We start from the raw sequence: 14,252 nt of genomic DNA, 5'->3' as shown, positions 1-14,252 counted from the left end.
TCTTGAGTTTATAGTTATTTACTAAACATTGCAATCTTTGAAATTAAGGTTAATTTACCAACCATTACACCTCTTAAGTTAATTTTTCAATATTGAAGCATTGCATATTTTCAAAATAAAGACATGATTATTATTGAAGATGCACAACTTTTCATTAAGAAGATACAACTTTATATAATATAAGACACAGTTTTTTTTTTCATTTAGAGATGGTAAACATTATTTTATCAAGTATACAATTCACCTGTTAAACGCCATAAAATTAAAGTATCTGCTATAGTTACAAATTTTTCTGAGGAAAAAAAGTTACAAACTTTTCTAATACTATTGGGATAAGATCTACGAGTTCACTATTGTTAAACAAAGAAGGTTTTATTTATTCAATAAAATGATCAAATTTAGTTATTCTGTATTGACTTTCTCATTTCTAAAGATTTACTCTTGTAGGATGTAATTAAAACTTGGCTGATAATGTTTGAATTGTTATTGTGTTATCCTCCATTTAAGGGTGTAAAAATTTGATATAAAATTAATATAATATATTTTTAAAATATTTTGCATGCAGAAAAGTATAAAAAAATTAATGAATACTTAAAATTAAATAGAATTAAAAAGTTTCTCACAACCAACAATCTTCGATTAACAGTATGTCACTTAAATTATATATTTAAAAAAATATTTTTGGAATGTTAATTTATTTATATTAATTAAAAATTTATTTTGAATAGATGGTGATTTCAACCAATATCAAACGATAGCATCCAAAAAAATGTTAGAATAGTAAGTATTTTTGATTACTAGTCATAATATCATAACTGTTTTTTAAATATATTAAAACTAATAATGTTAAAAGTTTAAAAGAAAAGGATGAAGACCACGAAAAAAAGAACCAAATAATAACTTAATGCAATGTCCTGATTGTCATGTTTAGGTTTGGTCATTAGAATGTACCGAAACAGATTCAGTTAGTAAACGACAATTGTTCTCAATTTATTTCAAACAAAGTCGTGTTTTACTCCCTACTGCTCTTGAGCTTCCATCGTTATTAGTTAAACTTTTTAGATGAGCTTTTGTTTTTTCGATATATAAGAGCATATAATTCTATCATAGCTTTTACTTCTATGGGTGCAGAAATTGATTATTCTGTTCAAAATACATATGAGATATATTGTTTCAAGGTCCATGGTAAAAAATATCATCTTATTGGGTCTGTACTACCATGTGATGGTAAGCCACCAAAATTCTCTCAATGTATATTTTTGATATAGCTAACGAGTTAAAAAATCACCTAATATCACACAATTAAGAAATTGTTAAGCCAATATAATATGTCCAATGCTATATAATCTTATAAATTCAAGACAATTTTAGGTTTCCGAAAGATAATGTTGACTTAAAATGTATCAAAACTATTTCTAATAGTTTGAACTTTGAAATCCAAATATTTTCCATATTTTTTATAGATCATGACAAATTTGATTTTTTTTCATACAAGATTTTGTACTAAAATTTTATTCTCTTTGTTTGAAGATTTTAACATTTATACCATATGTTAAAAACTTCTCACTGTAAAAAGATATCTATCAACAATTGAGTCTTATCGATAAAATTGATCATGTTGGTTATAATCATTATTCAACTTCTTCTCAATGTCAATTGTATAATTGTCTTTTATATGAACTAGGTGAATACTCGCACATAACGTGCATATTTTATTTTTTAACTATTTCAAATTTTATACAAAAGCAAACATAATCATTATTTGTTATGTGTATTAGTATGTTATTATAAATAATTTTAGAAATTTTATATACAAAAAAATCTTAGAAATCAATTTTAAATATAATATTATAAATATATAAACAAATAATCATTATTTGTTATGTGTGTTAAGATGGTATTATAAATAATTTTAGAAATTTATATAAAAAAATTTAGAAATCAATATAAAATGCAATATCAAATAAAAAATGTAAATATAATCATTGATTGTATGTGTTAGTATGTTATTATAATTTTTTTTAGAAATTTTACCCAAAAAAATACAATCTTAGAAATCAATTTAAAATGCAATATCATAAAAAATTTGAAAATTATATAAAATAAAGTAAATACCAATCAATATCAATCAATTAATGAAAAAAACAGTTCATTTTCTTTGGGTAGTTTAAAACTTGATAATAAAATTTACTAATTTATTATTTTTGAAAAATTATAACTTTAAATTATAAAAATAACACATATCATCTTCATATCAATTAAAAATGATGATGTGTCATTCATATGGAGAGAGTTGATTATTTTTTATATATAAAATGTAAATTTTGAGTTATACATTGTTACATTAATTTTAAACTATGAACTCAAATATAAATATATGTTAATTGCTTTGTATGATTTCGTTCATTTTTGTATTTTTATATTTTTGAAAGTTATATCCATTTATTTTTTATAATAGTATTATTTTTTTTTCAAAAAATTGAATATTACATCTAAGTATTATTACTTTTTGTTATATGTGTGTTTACTTAAAAATATTTAAAATAATTAAAAGTTAAATATACCTGATTTTCCTTGCGATTTTGCGGGGGCTCGAGACTTAATATATACAGTATACGAATTGATGTATTTATCTAAAAATATGCGACCGAATGTTTTAAAAGACGAAAAATAATAACAATATGGGACATTACATATATAAAATACAATGAAAACGTAAATAAAATTGAATTAATAAAATTTCCTTAAAGAAATGCAATGATATTTGATAAACGATATAAGAGTGAGTCAAAACAAAATGGAGAAGAGGGAAGGAATCGAAAGGAGCGTTGGTTCTTGGAGTCTTTTGCCTTACAAAGGAAAACTCCATTATCATCATCGTCTCTTCTACAGAAAAAATCCTCAAATCGAGATCGCAAAATGGAGAAACCAAACCCTAGACGACCTTCAAACACTGTTCTTCCGTATCAAACTCCTCGATTAAGAGATCACTACCTCCTCGGCAAAAAGCTAGGCCAAGGCCAATTCGGCACAACCTACCTCTGCACCGAGAAATCAGCCTCCGCTAATTACGCCTGCAAACCAATCCCCAAGCGCAAGCTCGTCTGCCGCGAGGATTACGAGGATGTCTGGCGCGAGATTCAGATCATGCATCATCTCTCTGAGCACCCCAATGTTGTTCGGATAAAAGGTACTTACGAGGATTCCGTCTTCGTTCACATCGTTATGGAGGTTTGTGAAGGAGGTGTGCTTTTTGATCGGATTGTGTCGAAGGGTCATTTCAGCGAGCGCGAGGCCGTGAAGCTTATCAAGATGATCCTTGGTGTTGTTGAGGCTTGTCACTCGCTTGGTGTTATGCATAGAGATCTCAAACCTGAGAATTTCTTGTTTGATAGTCCCAAGGAAGATGCGAAGCTTAAGGCTACGGATTTTGGTTTGTCTGTCTTCTACAAGCCAGGTTTGGTTTCGATTAATCCAATCATCCACCCTTATCTTTGGTTAATCTTGGAATCAATCAATGAATGGCTTCAAATTTGTTTGTATCTGTGTGGCTTCTTGATTCATTGTCGATACATGTTTATTTGGTTTCTTGATAGACACAGGTTTGTTTTTTTTTTATCGTCTCTTGAATTGAAGCTCGTTATAAGGGATTTGGGTATGTTTAGAATCGCTGATCTGTTTCGTTGAATCCCTCGAATTATGATGCTTGAGGATTGTTTCTTTTCTTGTATAGATGTTCTTCATTTGAGTCTCTGAAACTTCATGCGTTGATTCGAGTTATTCTGCATTTTATTGCTGGCAAGGGCTTTGGGTATAATTAGCCTTGATGATTTGTTTCATTAAATTCTGATTTTTGCTGCTTGAGCATTGTTTCTTTGTTAAGAAAAACATTGCTTGTATAGATTGAGTCTCTGAAACTTCATGTGTTGTTTGGAACTATTCTGCATTTGTCTGGCCTTGGATCTGTGATTCCCTTACAAGCAGATAGGTAATAGCCAGTGCCGGTTCATCGCCTAATTGTTTTTTTTGTTTGTTCTTCAGGACAATATCTATACGACGTAGTTGGAAGTCCGTACTATGTTGCACCGGAGGTTCTAAAGAAATGTTATGGACCTGAAATAGATGTGTGGAGCGCCGGTGTTATCCTCTACATCTTACTAAGCGGCGTTCCTCCTTTCTGGGCAGGTTAGTCTACAAAAAAGCACAGCCCTTTCTTACTTACAAGTTTCTGGTTTTAGCTTGAATGATGCATCTCTCTATTCTTGGTGCTTGCAGAAACCGAGTCTGGAATCTTTAGACAGATATTGCAAGGGAAGTTAGACTTTAAATCCGATCCGTGGCCTATTATATATAAAAACAAAAGACCACTTGTTGTGACTTATACTCGATCGTGTTACTGTTTTGTTTTCTTGCCGGATTAGTCAAAAGTGAGGACGAATGGCATGAGTCTAGTATTTCTTGAACCGTTTCTTTTTTTTTTTAAGCTCGAATTGATCATTTCTTGAATCGTGTAGTTTAACAGAGAGTTATGTAAAGATCTGTTCAAGAATTGGAGAGAGCTTGATGATTCACTCTTCTCTGTCCAGAGAGTATCTGGAGGCATTACAAATATATGTGAGTTTCACAATACATTTATGTTTCTCTTCCGGAAGGAATTCATCAAGTAATTTCGTTTCCGAGTTCGCAGTAATACATGTCAGTGCCTATCTTCTACCTTGGTTCAATGTTTGGGTTTCAATTGTTTTATTTTCTCACTTTTATGTCATCTTTTCATGATGGCAGTGCTGAATGTTTCTGTGAAGGAAGACACTAATAGAGAAGTGTCTGTAACACTGCGACTGTATGGGCTTAATACGGAGTATGTTATAACTGGTAGAGAGAGCTACAGGTAATTTATTAATAACCTCTCATTTATTTCAATGTACATGAGAAGTCCCTTACCCTTGTGTGCACCGAATCATTTGTTCATGTCTGATCCGAGTTTTGTTGTATTAGTTTTCGTTACCAAGAATTTTCTCTGTTATTTGAATTATCTGTCTACTAGTGATATGGCATGAGCCTTGCAGAGTAACATGGCAGAGTTTTTCTCGATTTTTCTTGAATTATCAAAGGTTTTCTCTGCTAATATGTCCAATTATTCTTTCGCATAACTTGAAATTTTATCTTCTGTCTTTTCTCTTTATTTGTTTCTCACGTCTTCAATAGGCTATCAAGTGTCTCTCGGCTACCGGATTTGGTGCCAAGTTGCTTGGTGGATTCCGAAATGGCATGGTGCTATCATTCATAAATGCACGAACCTCAACCCATCAGGTAGGCATTAAAATTCTTGTAGCGGGATAGGTCTCTTGAAAGTTTCTTAAAAATCATATATATTCTTGTTGTTAACTGGATGACCTGCAAAGTTTCACATGGTTAACTTCACATGGCTAACAAATTCAAATGAAAGTTTGACAGTTAAAAACAAAACAGATTGATAACCTGCAATCCCTAATTCGGTTTATCTTGTGTAAAATACTTGTATAGTATGAATTAAACTGAAGGAAGTTGGTAATATTTGTCAATGCTCCTCATTAACATCGGTGAAACATCTCTATAAAATGTGGACGTTCCAGTCTCATGTTTCATCTGCTTACACAAGTGCTACTCAGTAGTATTCAGTGTCATGGACTTCAAATGAATCTCATTTCTCTTCTCTCATGGGCAGACATGAGACAGCCAAAGGTTGCTGCTGAAATTGACAAAGAGCTTGGAAAGTTTCATGAAGTGGAGATACCGGATTCCAAAGAACCTTTACTTGCAGTCTCTACTCTTAGGTCTGAGGAACCTGATAGGCCAGAAGTTCTTTGAGACAATTTCGTTTGAAGAACTGCGTAAAGAAATTATTGAGCCAAGGGTATTACCTTTTTCTTCTTAAAGATTTTCTCATGTCTGCCTTGTGTATGTTTTTTATGATGTCTTATGGTACTTCATTTCTGTTTTAAAATCTACTTGTCAAGTTCTCCTGGGTGCGAGTTTGATTTACCACATAAACCAGACAATATAATGAATAGTAAATCTTTCGTATTGGAATGTGTAGTCATCTTTGTTGCACATAAACAATTGTGATGTGCTTAACTGTAGCCACATTACTGATGTAGGAGACTTGGTCCTTTTGCTAATGCTTCCTTCTGTAATCTAAACCAGTTGTGTTTGTGATTGGTAGTGTATGCAAACCCTTTATTCTGTGTTGGTTTGATAGTATTTGCCGATTCTGATAATTGAACAGGAATTCACAGGCGTACAATTTGCTTTTGGTAAACTTTATGCTCAATGAGGAAGAAGGTAACAAAATTCCTTATTTTCTGTATTTCTTTCTTAATGGAGAGCATTTGCTGAGAAGAAATAGAAAGACGGTCAGTGCTGAAAAAATTAGGGTGACATTGTGATGCCCGAAACTCCATTTTAGGTTAGTGATTCATCTTAATGGTGATGGTGAAATAGAAGATCCCAAAACCGCCTTCAAGACGCGTAACAATGATCTTTTGAACACATTTTTTTTGGTTTAGGTTTGTTATCTTATTCTTTATCCTTAAAATTGATGCATTTTAGTTTCTAACATGATTCTGTGCCTCCATGTTTAGAGAAACTATACCTGACTGATTTCGAGTATGGATCATCTGTTTAATAGCAATCTAATTTTATATCTAGATGGTTTACAATTGAATTTCTTTACGAATAGAGTAGTTGGGTAATACTTGCTTTATAGGCTTCAATATATTTTTATAGGATTACTCATCTACTTGGGTTTTCTCTTTTTAGACCTTGATATTGTCCTCAACAAGAGAAGCTGGCTTCACAAACCAAGAAGACATTCCAAGCTATAGGATTACAAGCCGATATGCAGACATCTGGAAGCTAGAGCATGAGGACCATGCTGTGTCTTCGAAACCTGGTCGTGTCTGTGACATGATAAAAGGAGAAATCTACGTACCCGAGCTAATAAAGTACTGAATCTTGATGAATCATATGAAATGCTGAGCAGAAGGTTCAAGGACCAATTCTATGATGTTTACAGATATCTTCCGCCTGATCTTTCAGGTCGGATTTCACTCCTCAGATACTAATATGTTCCTAACTCCTAGTTTTGTGTCAGATGCTACACTGTTCTTGCATTTGCTTTCATATTTGATTGATTGGCTGCTTAGACTCTGTGGGGATGGTAGAACTCTAATTTGTTAACAGACCTTTTAGCCCACTGTTGAGTTGCTTGAATGTGTTATGTGAATTTTGGTAGCTAGTAGCTCTAGTATGACGAGGTAATGCAGGTTTCATGCTTTTCTCCGTAGGGGTCATCTCACTCTTCACCGGTCACGTTGCCTGCATCTCGATTGGCATTCTCAGCAACTGAGCAAACGGAGCTTACTGGTACCTCTCTAATTGCAGCTTCAGCTAAAACAGTGTAGCATTTCTTACTTACTCTGAGAAAGTCACTGTTATTCTGCTCAATTTTGTATGATTTAAGGTTGAAGATAGTTTATTTCTCTTCATATTTTTTTTAATTAATTTGAATCATGAAATTGGATATTCTCAGGATACATGCCGTCGGGTACTAATTGATATACGGAAGTCAAAATATTCGAAGTTCTTCTATGAATGCAGTGAAAGAGGAAGGAACTTCCCACGTAAGTGACATATCTCTTTACTTTTGGTCTTGCCTCATTACCAGAATGTGAAACTATGTTCCTTTCCAAATTGATCTTGGATTCTAGCAGGAAAAGTCTGCGACTCTATTGATCTAACAGCCAATTTAGCTCTGCCTTTAGCTTGGTCATAAGCCTTTTAGTCTGATTTAAAGCAAATTTGCTTCCTAGAAATACTAATTTGGGAATCTGTTGATGTACAACTAAAATTCGCTTCAATATTTTTGTGTTTTTGTATCATTGACACTTTGTTGTGTCGATAAGTTTTCCTCTCACATGTTCTTCATCTTGTTCTCCAGGAGCACACATATCTAATGGGTATTTGCTGATTGCAGCTGGCGGAGGTCTGAACCAGCAAATAACAGGAGTAAGTGATATTATATTTCTCAAGAATAATGTATTAGGATATGCCCAATAGAGTATTCATGGTTATATTGCTCTTGTCTTTTCAAAGTTACGATACCTGCATATATATCTTCATATATATATATATATTTGGTCTAAATATATCTTCATATATAATATTTCTAAACAATACTTTAGGTCTGCTTGGTTTCTGCAACTCTTCCTCACGAAATTTTGTTGCTGTTGAGGAATGGAATTTTGATACACTCAAACAATTGTCTTCTGCTATACAAAACCAAAGGTAATTCTGGAGCTCATCTTAATTTACGAAAACCGCTTATCTGCTTTTTTATATTTGTTTTAGGTGATCTTGTAACCCATTTTGTTAACATTCAGCTTCCAGCACTGCTCTATATTTGGGATCTGTCTGTGAGCTAGTATTTTTTTATTCCAGAAATTGACTTTTATGCTGAATGGGGCTTTTGAAATCAAGGTACGTTTTACCGTATTTTCCGTTTTTATTTATTTATTTTATGTTTAATTTCTTTCCCGTCTTCTTTTTCCTACCAACCCAAAGAGATTTTAGGCAGAAACTCACAGTGTTCTGTCAGATTCTTTTTGGGAATATTGTCCCTTCGATTGGACCCGGAAGAAAATAAAACCAGCACCCTAGCAAAATTATGCATCAGACCACATTATTGAGTTGGTAGTACCCACGGCTTGACTAGAAAAAGTCTTCTAAGACTTCCGTTCGGTTTTCCAGCAATGGTATCCACGGCTTGATAAAAAAAAAAAATCTAATGACAATAATTTTACAGTACCCACGGCTTGACCGAAAAAAATATCTTCAGATAAAAGACTTTTGACTGGATTTTCCGACAATAAAACCCACGGTTTGATTAAAAAAAAATTTATGACATCAGAATATCACTTTACCCACGGCTTGACCAAAACAATCTTCTGAAAAAAGACATTCGACCGGATTTTCCGAGAGCAGTACCCACAGCTTAACTAAAAAACGTCTTTTAAGACTTTCAATCGGTTTTCCAGCAATGGTACCTACGGCTTGATAAAAAAAAAAGTCTAATGACAAAAGAATTTTATAGTCTAATAAATATCTTCAGACAAAAGACTTTCGACTGGATTTTCCGACAATAGTACCCACGATTTGATCAAAAAAAAATTTTATGACATAAGAATATCATTCTACCCACGGCTTGACCAAAACAATCTTTTGACAAAAGACATTCGACCGGATTTTCCGAGAGCAGTACCCACGGCTTTATTAAAAAAAGTCTTCTAAGACTTTTGATCGGTTTTCCAGCAATGGTACCCACAGCTTGATAAAAAAAAAGTCTAATGACAAAAGAATTTTATAGTACCCACGGCTTGACCGAAATAAATATCTTGAGACAAAAGATTTTCAACAGGGTTTTCCGACAATAGTATCCACGGTTTGATCGAAAAATATAATGACATAAGAATATCACTTTACCCACGGCTTGATCAAAATAATCTTCGGACAAAAGACTTTCGACTGGGTTTTTCGGGAGTAGTACCCACGGCTTGACTAGAAAAAGTCATCTAAGACTTTCGATCGGTTATCCAGCAATGGTACCCACGACTTGGTAAAAAAAAAAGTCTAATGAGAAAAGATTTTTAAAGTACCCACGGCTTGAACGAAATAAATATCTTCAGACAAAAGACTTTCAACCGAGTTTTCCGACAATAGTACCCACGGTTTGATCGAAAAAATATAATGACATAAGAATATCACTTTACTCACGGCTTGACCAAAATAATTTTGACAATAGACATTCGATCGGGTCTTTCCGGGAGTAGTACCCACGGCTTGACTAGAAAAAAGTCATCTAAGACTTTCGATCGGTTTTCCAGCGATGGTACCCACGACTTGGTAAAAATAAAAAGTCTAATGACAAAAGAATTTTATAATACCCACGACTTAACCAAAATAAATATCTTCAGACAGAAGACTTTCGATCGGGTTTTCCGACAATAGTACCCACAGTTTGATCGAAAAAAATCTAATGACATAAGAATATCACTTTACCCACGGCTAGAGAAAAACAATCTTCTGACAAAAGACATTCGACCGGGTTTTCCGGAAGTAGTACCCACGGCTTGACTAGAAAAATTCTTGTAAGACTTTCGATCGGTTTTCTAGCAAAAGTACCCACGGCTTGATAAAAAAAAGTCTAATGACAAAATAATTTTATAGTACCCATGACTTGACCAAAATAAATATCTTCATACAAAAGACTTTCGACCGGGTTTTCCGACAATAGTACTCACTGTTTGATCGAAAAAAATCTAATAACATAAGAATATCACTTTACCCACGGCTTGACCAATAATATCTTCTGGGAGTAGTACCCACGGCTTGACTAGAAAAAGTCTTCTAAGACTTTCTAGTAGTTTTCCAGCAATGGTACCCACGACTTGATAAAAAAAAAGTCTAATGACAAAAGAATTTTATAGTACCCATGGCTTGACCGAAATAAATATATTCATACAAAAGACTTTCGACCGGGTTTTCCGACAGTAGTACCCACGGTTTGATCGAAAAAAATATAATGACATAAGAATCACTTTACCCACGGCTAGACCAGAGATATCTTATGTCAAAAGGCAGTCGACCGGGTTTTCTGGGAGTAGTACCCACGGCTTGACTAGAAAAAGTCTCGTAAGACTTTCAATTAGTTTTCCAGCAATGGTACCCACAACTTGATAAAAAAAGTCTAATGAGAAAAGATTTTATAGTACCCACAACTTGAACGAAATAAATATCTTCAGACAAAAGACTTTTGACCGGATTTTACGACAATAGTACTCATGTTCGATCGAAAAAAATCTAATGACATAAGAATATCACTTTACCTACGGCTTGACCAAAACAATCTTCTGACAAAAGACTTTCGACCGGATTTTTCTAGAGTATACCCACGGCTTAACTAGAAAAAGTCTTTTAAGACTTTTGATCGATTTTCCAGCAATGGTACCCACGACTTGATAAAAAAAAAGTCTAATGACAAAACAATTTAGTACCCAGGCCTGACCGAAATAAATATCTAAGACAAAGACTTCAACCGAGTTTCTGACAATAGTACCAATGGTTTGATCGAAAAACTATAATGACATAAGAATATCACTTTACCCACAGCTTGACCAAAATAATATTCTGACAAAAGACATTTGACCGGGTTTTCCGGGAGTAGTACTTACGGCTTGACTAGAAAAAGTCTTCTAAGACTTTCGATCGGTTTTCCAGCAATGGTATCCTAGCTTAGTAAAAATAAAAAGTTTAATGACAAAAGAATTTTATAGTACCAACGGCTTAACCAAAATAAATATCTTCAGACAGAAGACCTTCGATCGGTTTTTCTGACAATAGTACCCATAGGTTGATCGAAAAAATCTAATGACATAAGAATATCACTTTACCCACGGCTTGAGAAAAACAATCTTCTGACAAAAGACATTCGACCGAGTTTTCCGGAAGTAGTACCCACGACTTGACTAGAAAAATTGTTCTAAGACTTTCAATCGGTTTTCCAGCAAAAGTATCCACGTCTTGATAAAAAAAAAGTCTAATGACAAAAGAATTTTATAGTGTGCATGGCTTGACCGAAATAAATATTTTCATACAAAAGACTTTCGACCGGGTTTTCCGAAAATAGTACCCACAATTTGATCGAAAAAAATCTAATGACATAAGAATATCACTTTACCCATGGCTTGACCGGAGATATCTTCTGAAAAAAAACATTCGACCGGGTTTTCTGGGAGTAGTACCCACGGCGTGACTAGAAAAATTCTTCTAAGATTTTTGATCGGTTTTTCAGCAATGGTACCCACGACTTTATAAAAAAAAAGTCTAATGAAAAAAGATTTTTATAGTACCCACGGTTTGACCGAAATAAGTATCTTCATACAAAAGACTTTCAACCGAGTTTTTCGACCATAGTACCCACGGTATGATAAAAAAAACATAATGACATAAGAATATCACTTTATCCACGGCTTGACCAAAATAATCTTCTAACAAAAGACGTTCGACCGGGTCTTTCCGGGAGTAGTACCCACGGCTTGACTTGAAAAAAGTCATCTAAGACTTTCGATCGGTTTTCCAGCAATGGTACGCACGCCTTGGTAAAAAAAAAAGTATAATGACAAAAGAATTTTATAGTACCCACGACTTGACCAAAAAAAATATCTTCATACAAAAGACTTTCGACCAGGTTTTCCGACAATAGTACCCACAGTTTGATCGAAAAAAATCTAATAACATAAGAATATCATTTTACCCACGGCTTGACCAGAAATATCTTCCGGGAGTAGTACCCACGGCTTGACTAGAAAAGTCTTCTAAGACTTTCTATCAGTTTTCCAACAATGGTACCCACGACATGATAAAAAAAAAAGTCTAATGAGAAAAAAATTTTATTGTACCCACGGCTTGACCGAAATAAATATCTTCAGACAAAAGACTTTCGACCGGGTTTTCCGACAATAATACTCATTTGATCGAAAAAAATCTAATGAAATAAGAATATCACTTTACCCACGGCTTGACCAAAACAATCTTCTGAGAAAAGACATTCGACCGGATTTTCCGAGAGCAATACCCACGGCTTAACTAGAAAAAGTCTTTCAAGACTTCCGATCGATTTTCTAGCAATGGTATCCACGACTTGATAAAAAAAAAAGTCTAATGACAAAAGAATTTTATAATACCCATGACTTGACCGAAATAAATATCTTCAGACAGAAGACCTTCGATCGGTTTTTTCGACAATAATATCCACGGTTTGATCGAAAAAAAATCTAAGAACATAAGAATATCACTTTACCCACGGTTTGAGAAAAACAATTTCTGACAAAAGACATTCGACAAGGTTTTCCGGAAGTAGTACCCACGGCTTGACTAGAAAAATTCTTCTAAGACTTTCGATCGATTTTCCAGCAAAAGTATCCACGTTTTGATAAAAAAAAAGTCTAATGACAAAAGAATTTTATAGTGCGCATGACTTGACCGAAATAAATATTTTCATACAAAAGACTTTCGACCGGGTTTTCCGAAAATAGTACCCACAATTTGATCGAAAAAAATCTAATGACATAAGAATATCACTTTACCCATGGCTTGACCGGAGATATCTTCTGAAAAAAAACATTCGACCGGGTTTTCTGGGAGTAGTACCCACGGCGTGACTAGAAAAATTCTTCTAAGATTTTTGATCGGTTTTTCAGCAATGGTACCCACGACTTTATAAAAAAAAAGTCTAATGAAAAAAGATTTTTATAGTACCCACGGTTTGACCGAAATAAGTATCTTCATACAAAAGACTTTTAACCGAGTTTTTCGACCATAGTACCCACGGTATGATAAAAAAAACATAATGACATAAGAATATCACTTTATCCACGGCTTGACCAAAATAATCTTCTGACAAAAGACATTTGACTGGGTTTTCCGGGGGTAGTACCCACGGCTTGACTAGAGAAAATCATCTAAAACTTTCGATCGGTTTTCCAGCAATGGTATCCTAGCTTGGTAAAAATAAAAAGTCTAATGACAAAATAATTTTATAGTACCCACGGCTTAACCAAAATAAATATCTCCAGCAAAAGTACCCACGGTTTGATAAAAAAGAAGTTTAATAACAAAAGAATTTTATAGTACCCACGGCTTAACCAAAATAAATATCTCCAGCAAAAGTACCCACGACTTGATAAAAAAAAAATTTAATAACAAAAGAATTTTATAGTACCCACGGCTTGACCGAAATAAATATATATATACAAAAGACTTTCGATCGGGTTTTCCGAAAGTATTACCCACGGTTTGATCAAAAAAAATCTAATGACATAAGAATATTACTTTACCCATGGTTTGACCGGAGATATCTTCTGACAATAGACATTCGACCGGGTTTTCTGGGAGTAATACCCACGGTTTGACTAGAAAAAGTCTTCTAAGACTTTCGATCGGTTTCCAGCAATGGTACCCACGACTTGATGAAAAAAAAGTCTAATGAGAAAAGATTTTTAAAGTACCCACGGCTTGAACGAAATAAATATCTTCAGACAAAAGACTTTCAACCGAGTTTTCCGACAATAGTACCCACGGTTTGATCAAAAAAATATAATGACATAAGAATATCACTTTACTCACGGCTTGACCAAAATCAACTATAAGGTAAAAAG

General features: G+C 33.7%; 1 protein-coding gene and 1 long non-coding RNA gene across 6 annotated transcripts in view; both read left to right on the top strand.

Annotated features, from left to right (window-relative positions):
* The first annotated feature begins 2,821 nt into the window (after positions 1-2,821).
* On the top strand, positions 2,822-5,304 carry LOC18008287 (calcium-dependent protein kinase 11). Of its 2 annotated transcripts, none has more exons than XM_024152148.1 (5): positions 2,822-3,457; positions 4,042-4,185; positions 4,276-4,614; positions 4,783-4,888; positions 5,206-5,304. In XM_024152148.1, the coding sequence occupies exons 1-3, from the start codon at positions 2,920-2,922 to the stop codon at positions 4,419-4,421; spliced, it is 828 nt and encodes a 275-aa protein (XP_024007916.1). In that variant the 5' UTR covers positions 2,822-2,919; the 3' UTR covers positions 4,422-4,614; positions 4,783-4,888; positions 5,206-5,304. The 2 variants fall into 2 exon arrangements, with proteins under 2 accessions (XP_024007916.1, XP_006391493.1); XM_006391431.2 differs by lacking the exon at positions 5,206-5,304 and having other exon boundaries at positions 4,276-4,427; positions 4,515-4,614; positions 4,783-4,808.
* Positions 5,305-5,707: 403 nt separating this feature from the next.
* The window catches only part of LOC112083932, an 11,835-nt gene continuing 3,290 nt past the window's right edge, over positions 5,708-14,252 (top strand). For 2 of the 4 annotated variants that reach the window (XR_002897970.1, XR_002897971.1), the window contains exons 1-8: positions 5,708-5,893; positions 6,266-6,321; positions 6,799-7,077; positions 7,326-7,404; positions 7,571-7,661; positions 7,979-8,046; positions 8,223-8,325; positions 8,421-8,517. This is a non-coding gene — a long non-coding RNA (uncharacterized LOC112083932). Of the gene's footprint in view, positions 5,894-6,265; positions 6,322-6,798; positions 7,078-7,325; positions 7,439-7,570; positions 7,662-7,978; positions 8,047-8,222; positions 8,326-8,420; positions 8,518-14,252 lie in introns of all 4 variants that reach the window. The other 2 variants (XR_002897973.1, XR_002897972.1) reach the window with 2 other exon arrangements.

This window comes from Eutrema salsugineum, unplaced genomic scaffold (genome assembly GCF_000478725.1).
Source record: "Eutrema salsugineum unplaced genomic scaffold, Eutsalg1_0 scaffold_9, whole genome shotgun sequence".
Classification (NCBI taxonomy): Eukaryota; Viridiplantae; Streptophyta; class Magnoliopsida; order Brassicales; family Brassicaceae; genus Eutrema; species Eutrema salsugineum.
The sequence above is the reverse complement of the archived record's forward strand: the minus strand, read 5'-3'. Positions and strand labels throughout refer to the sequence as shown.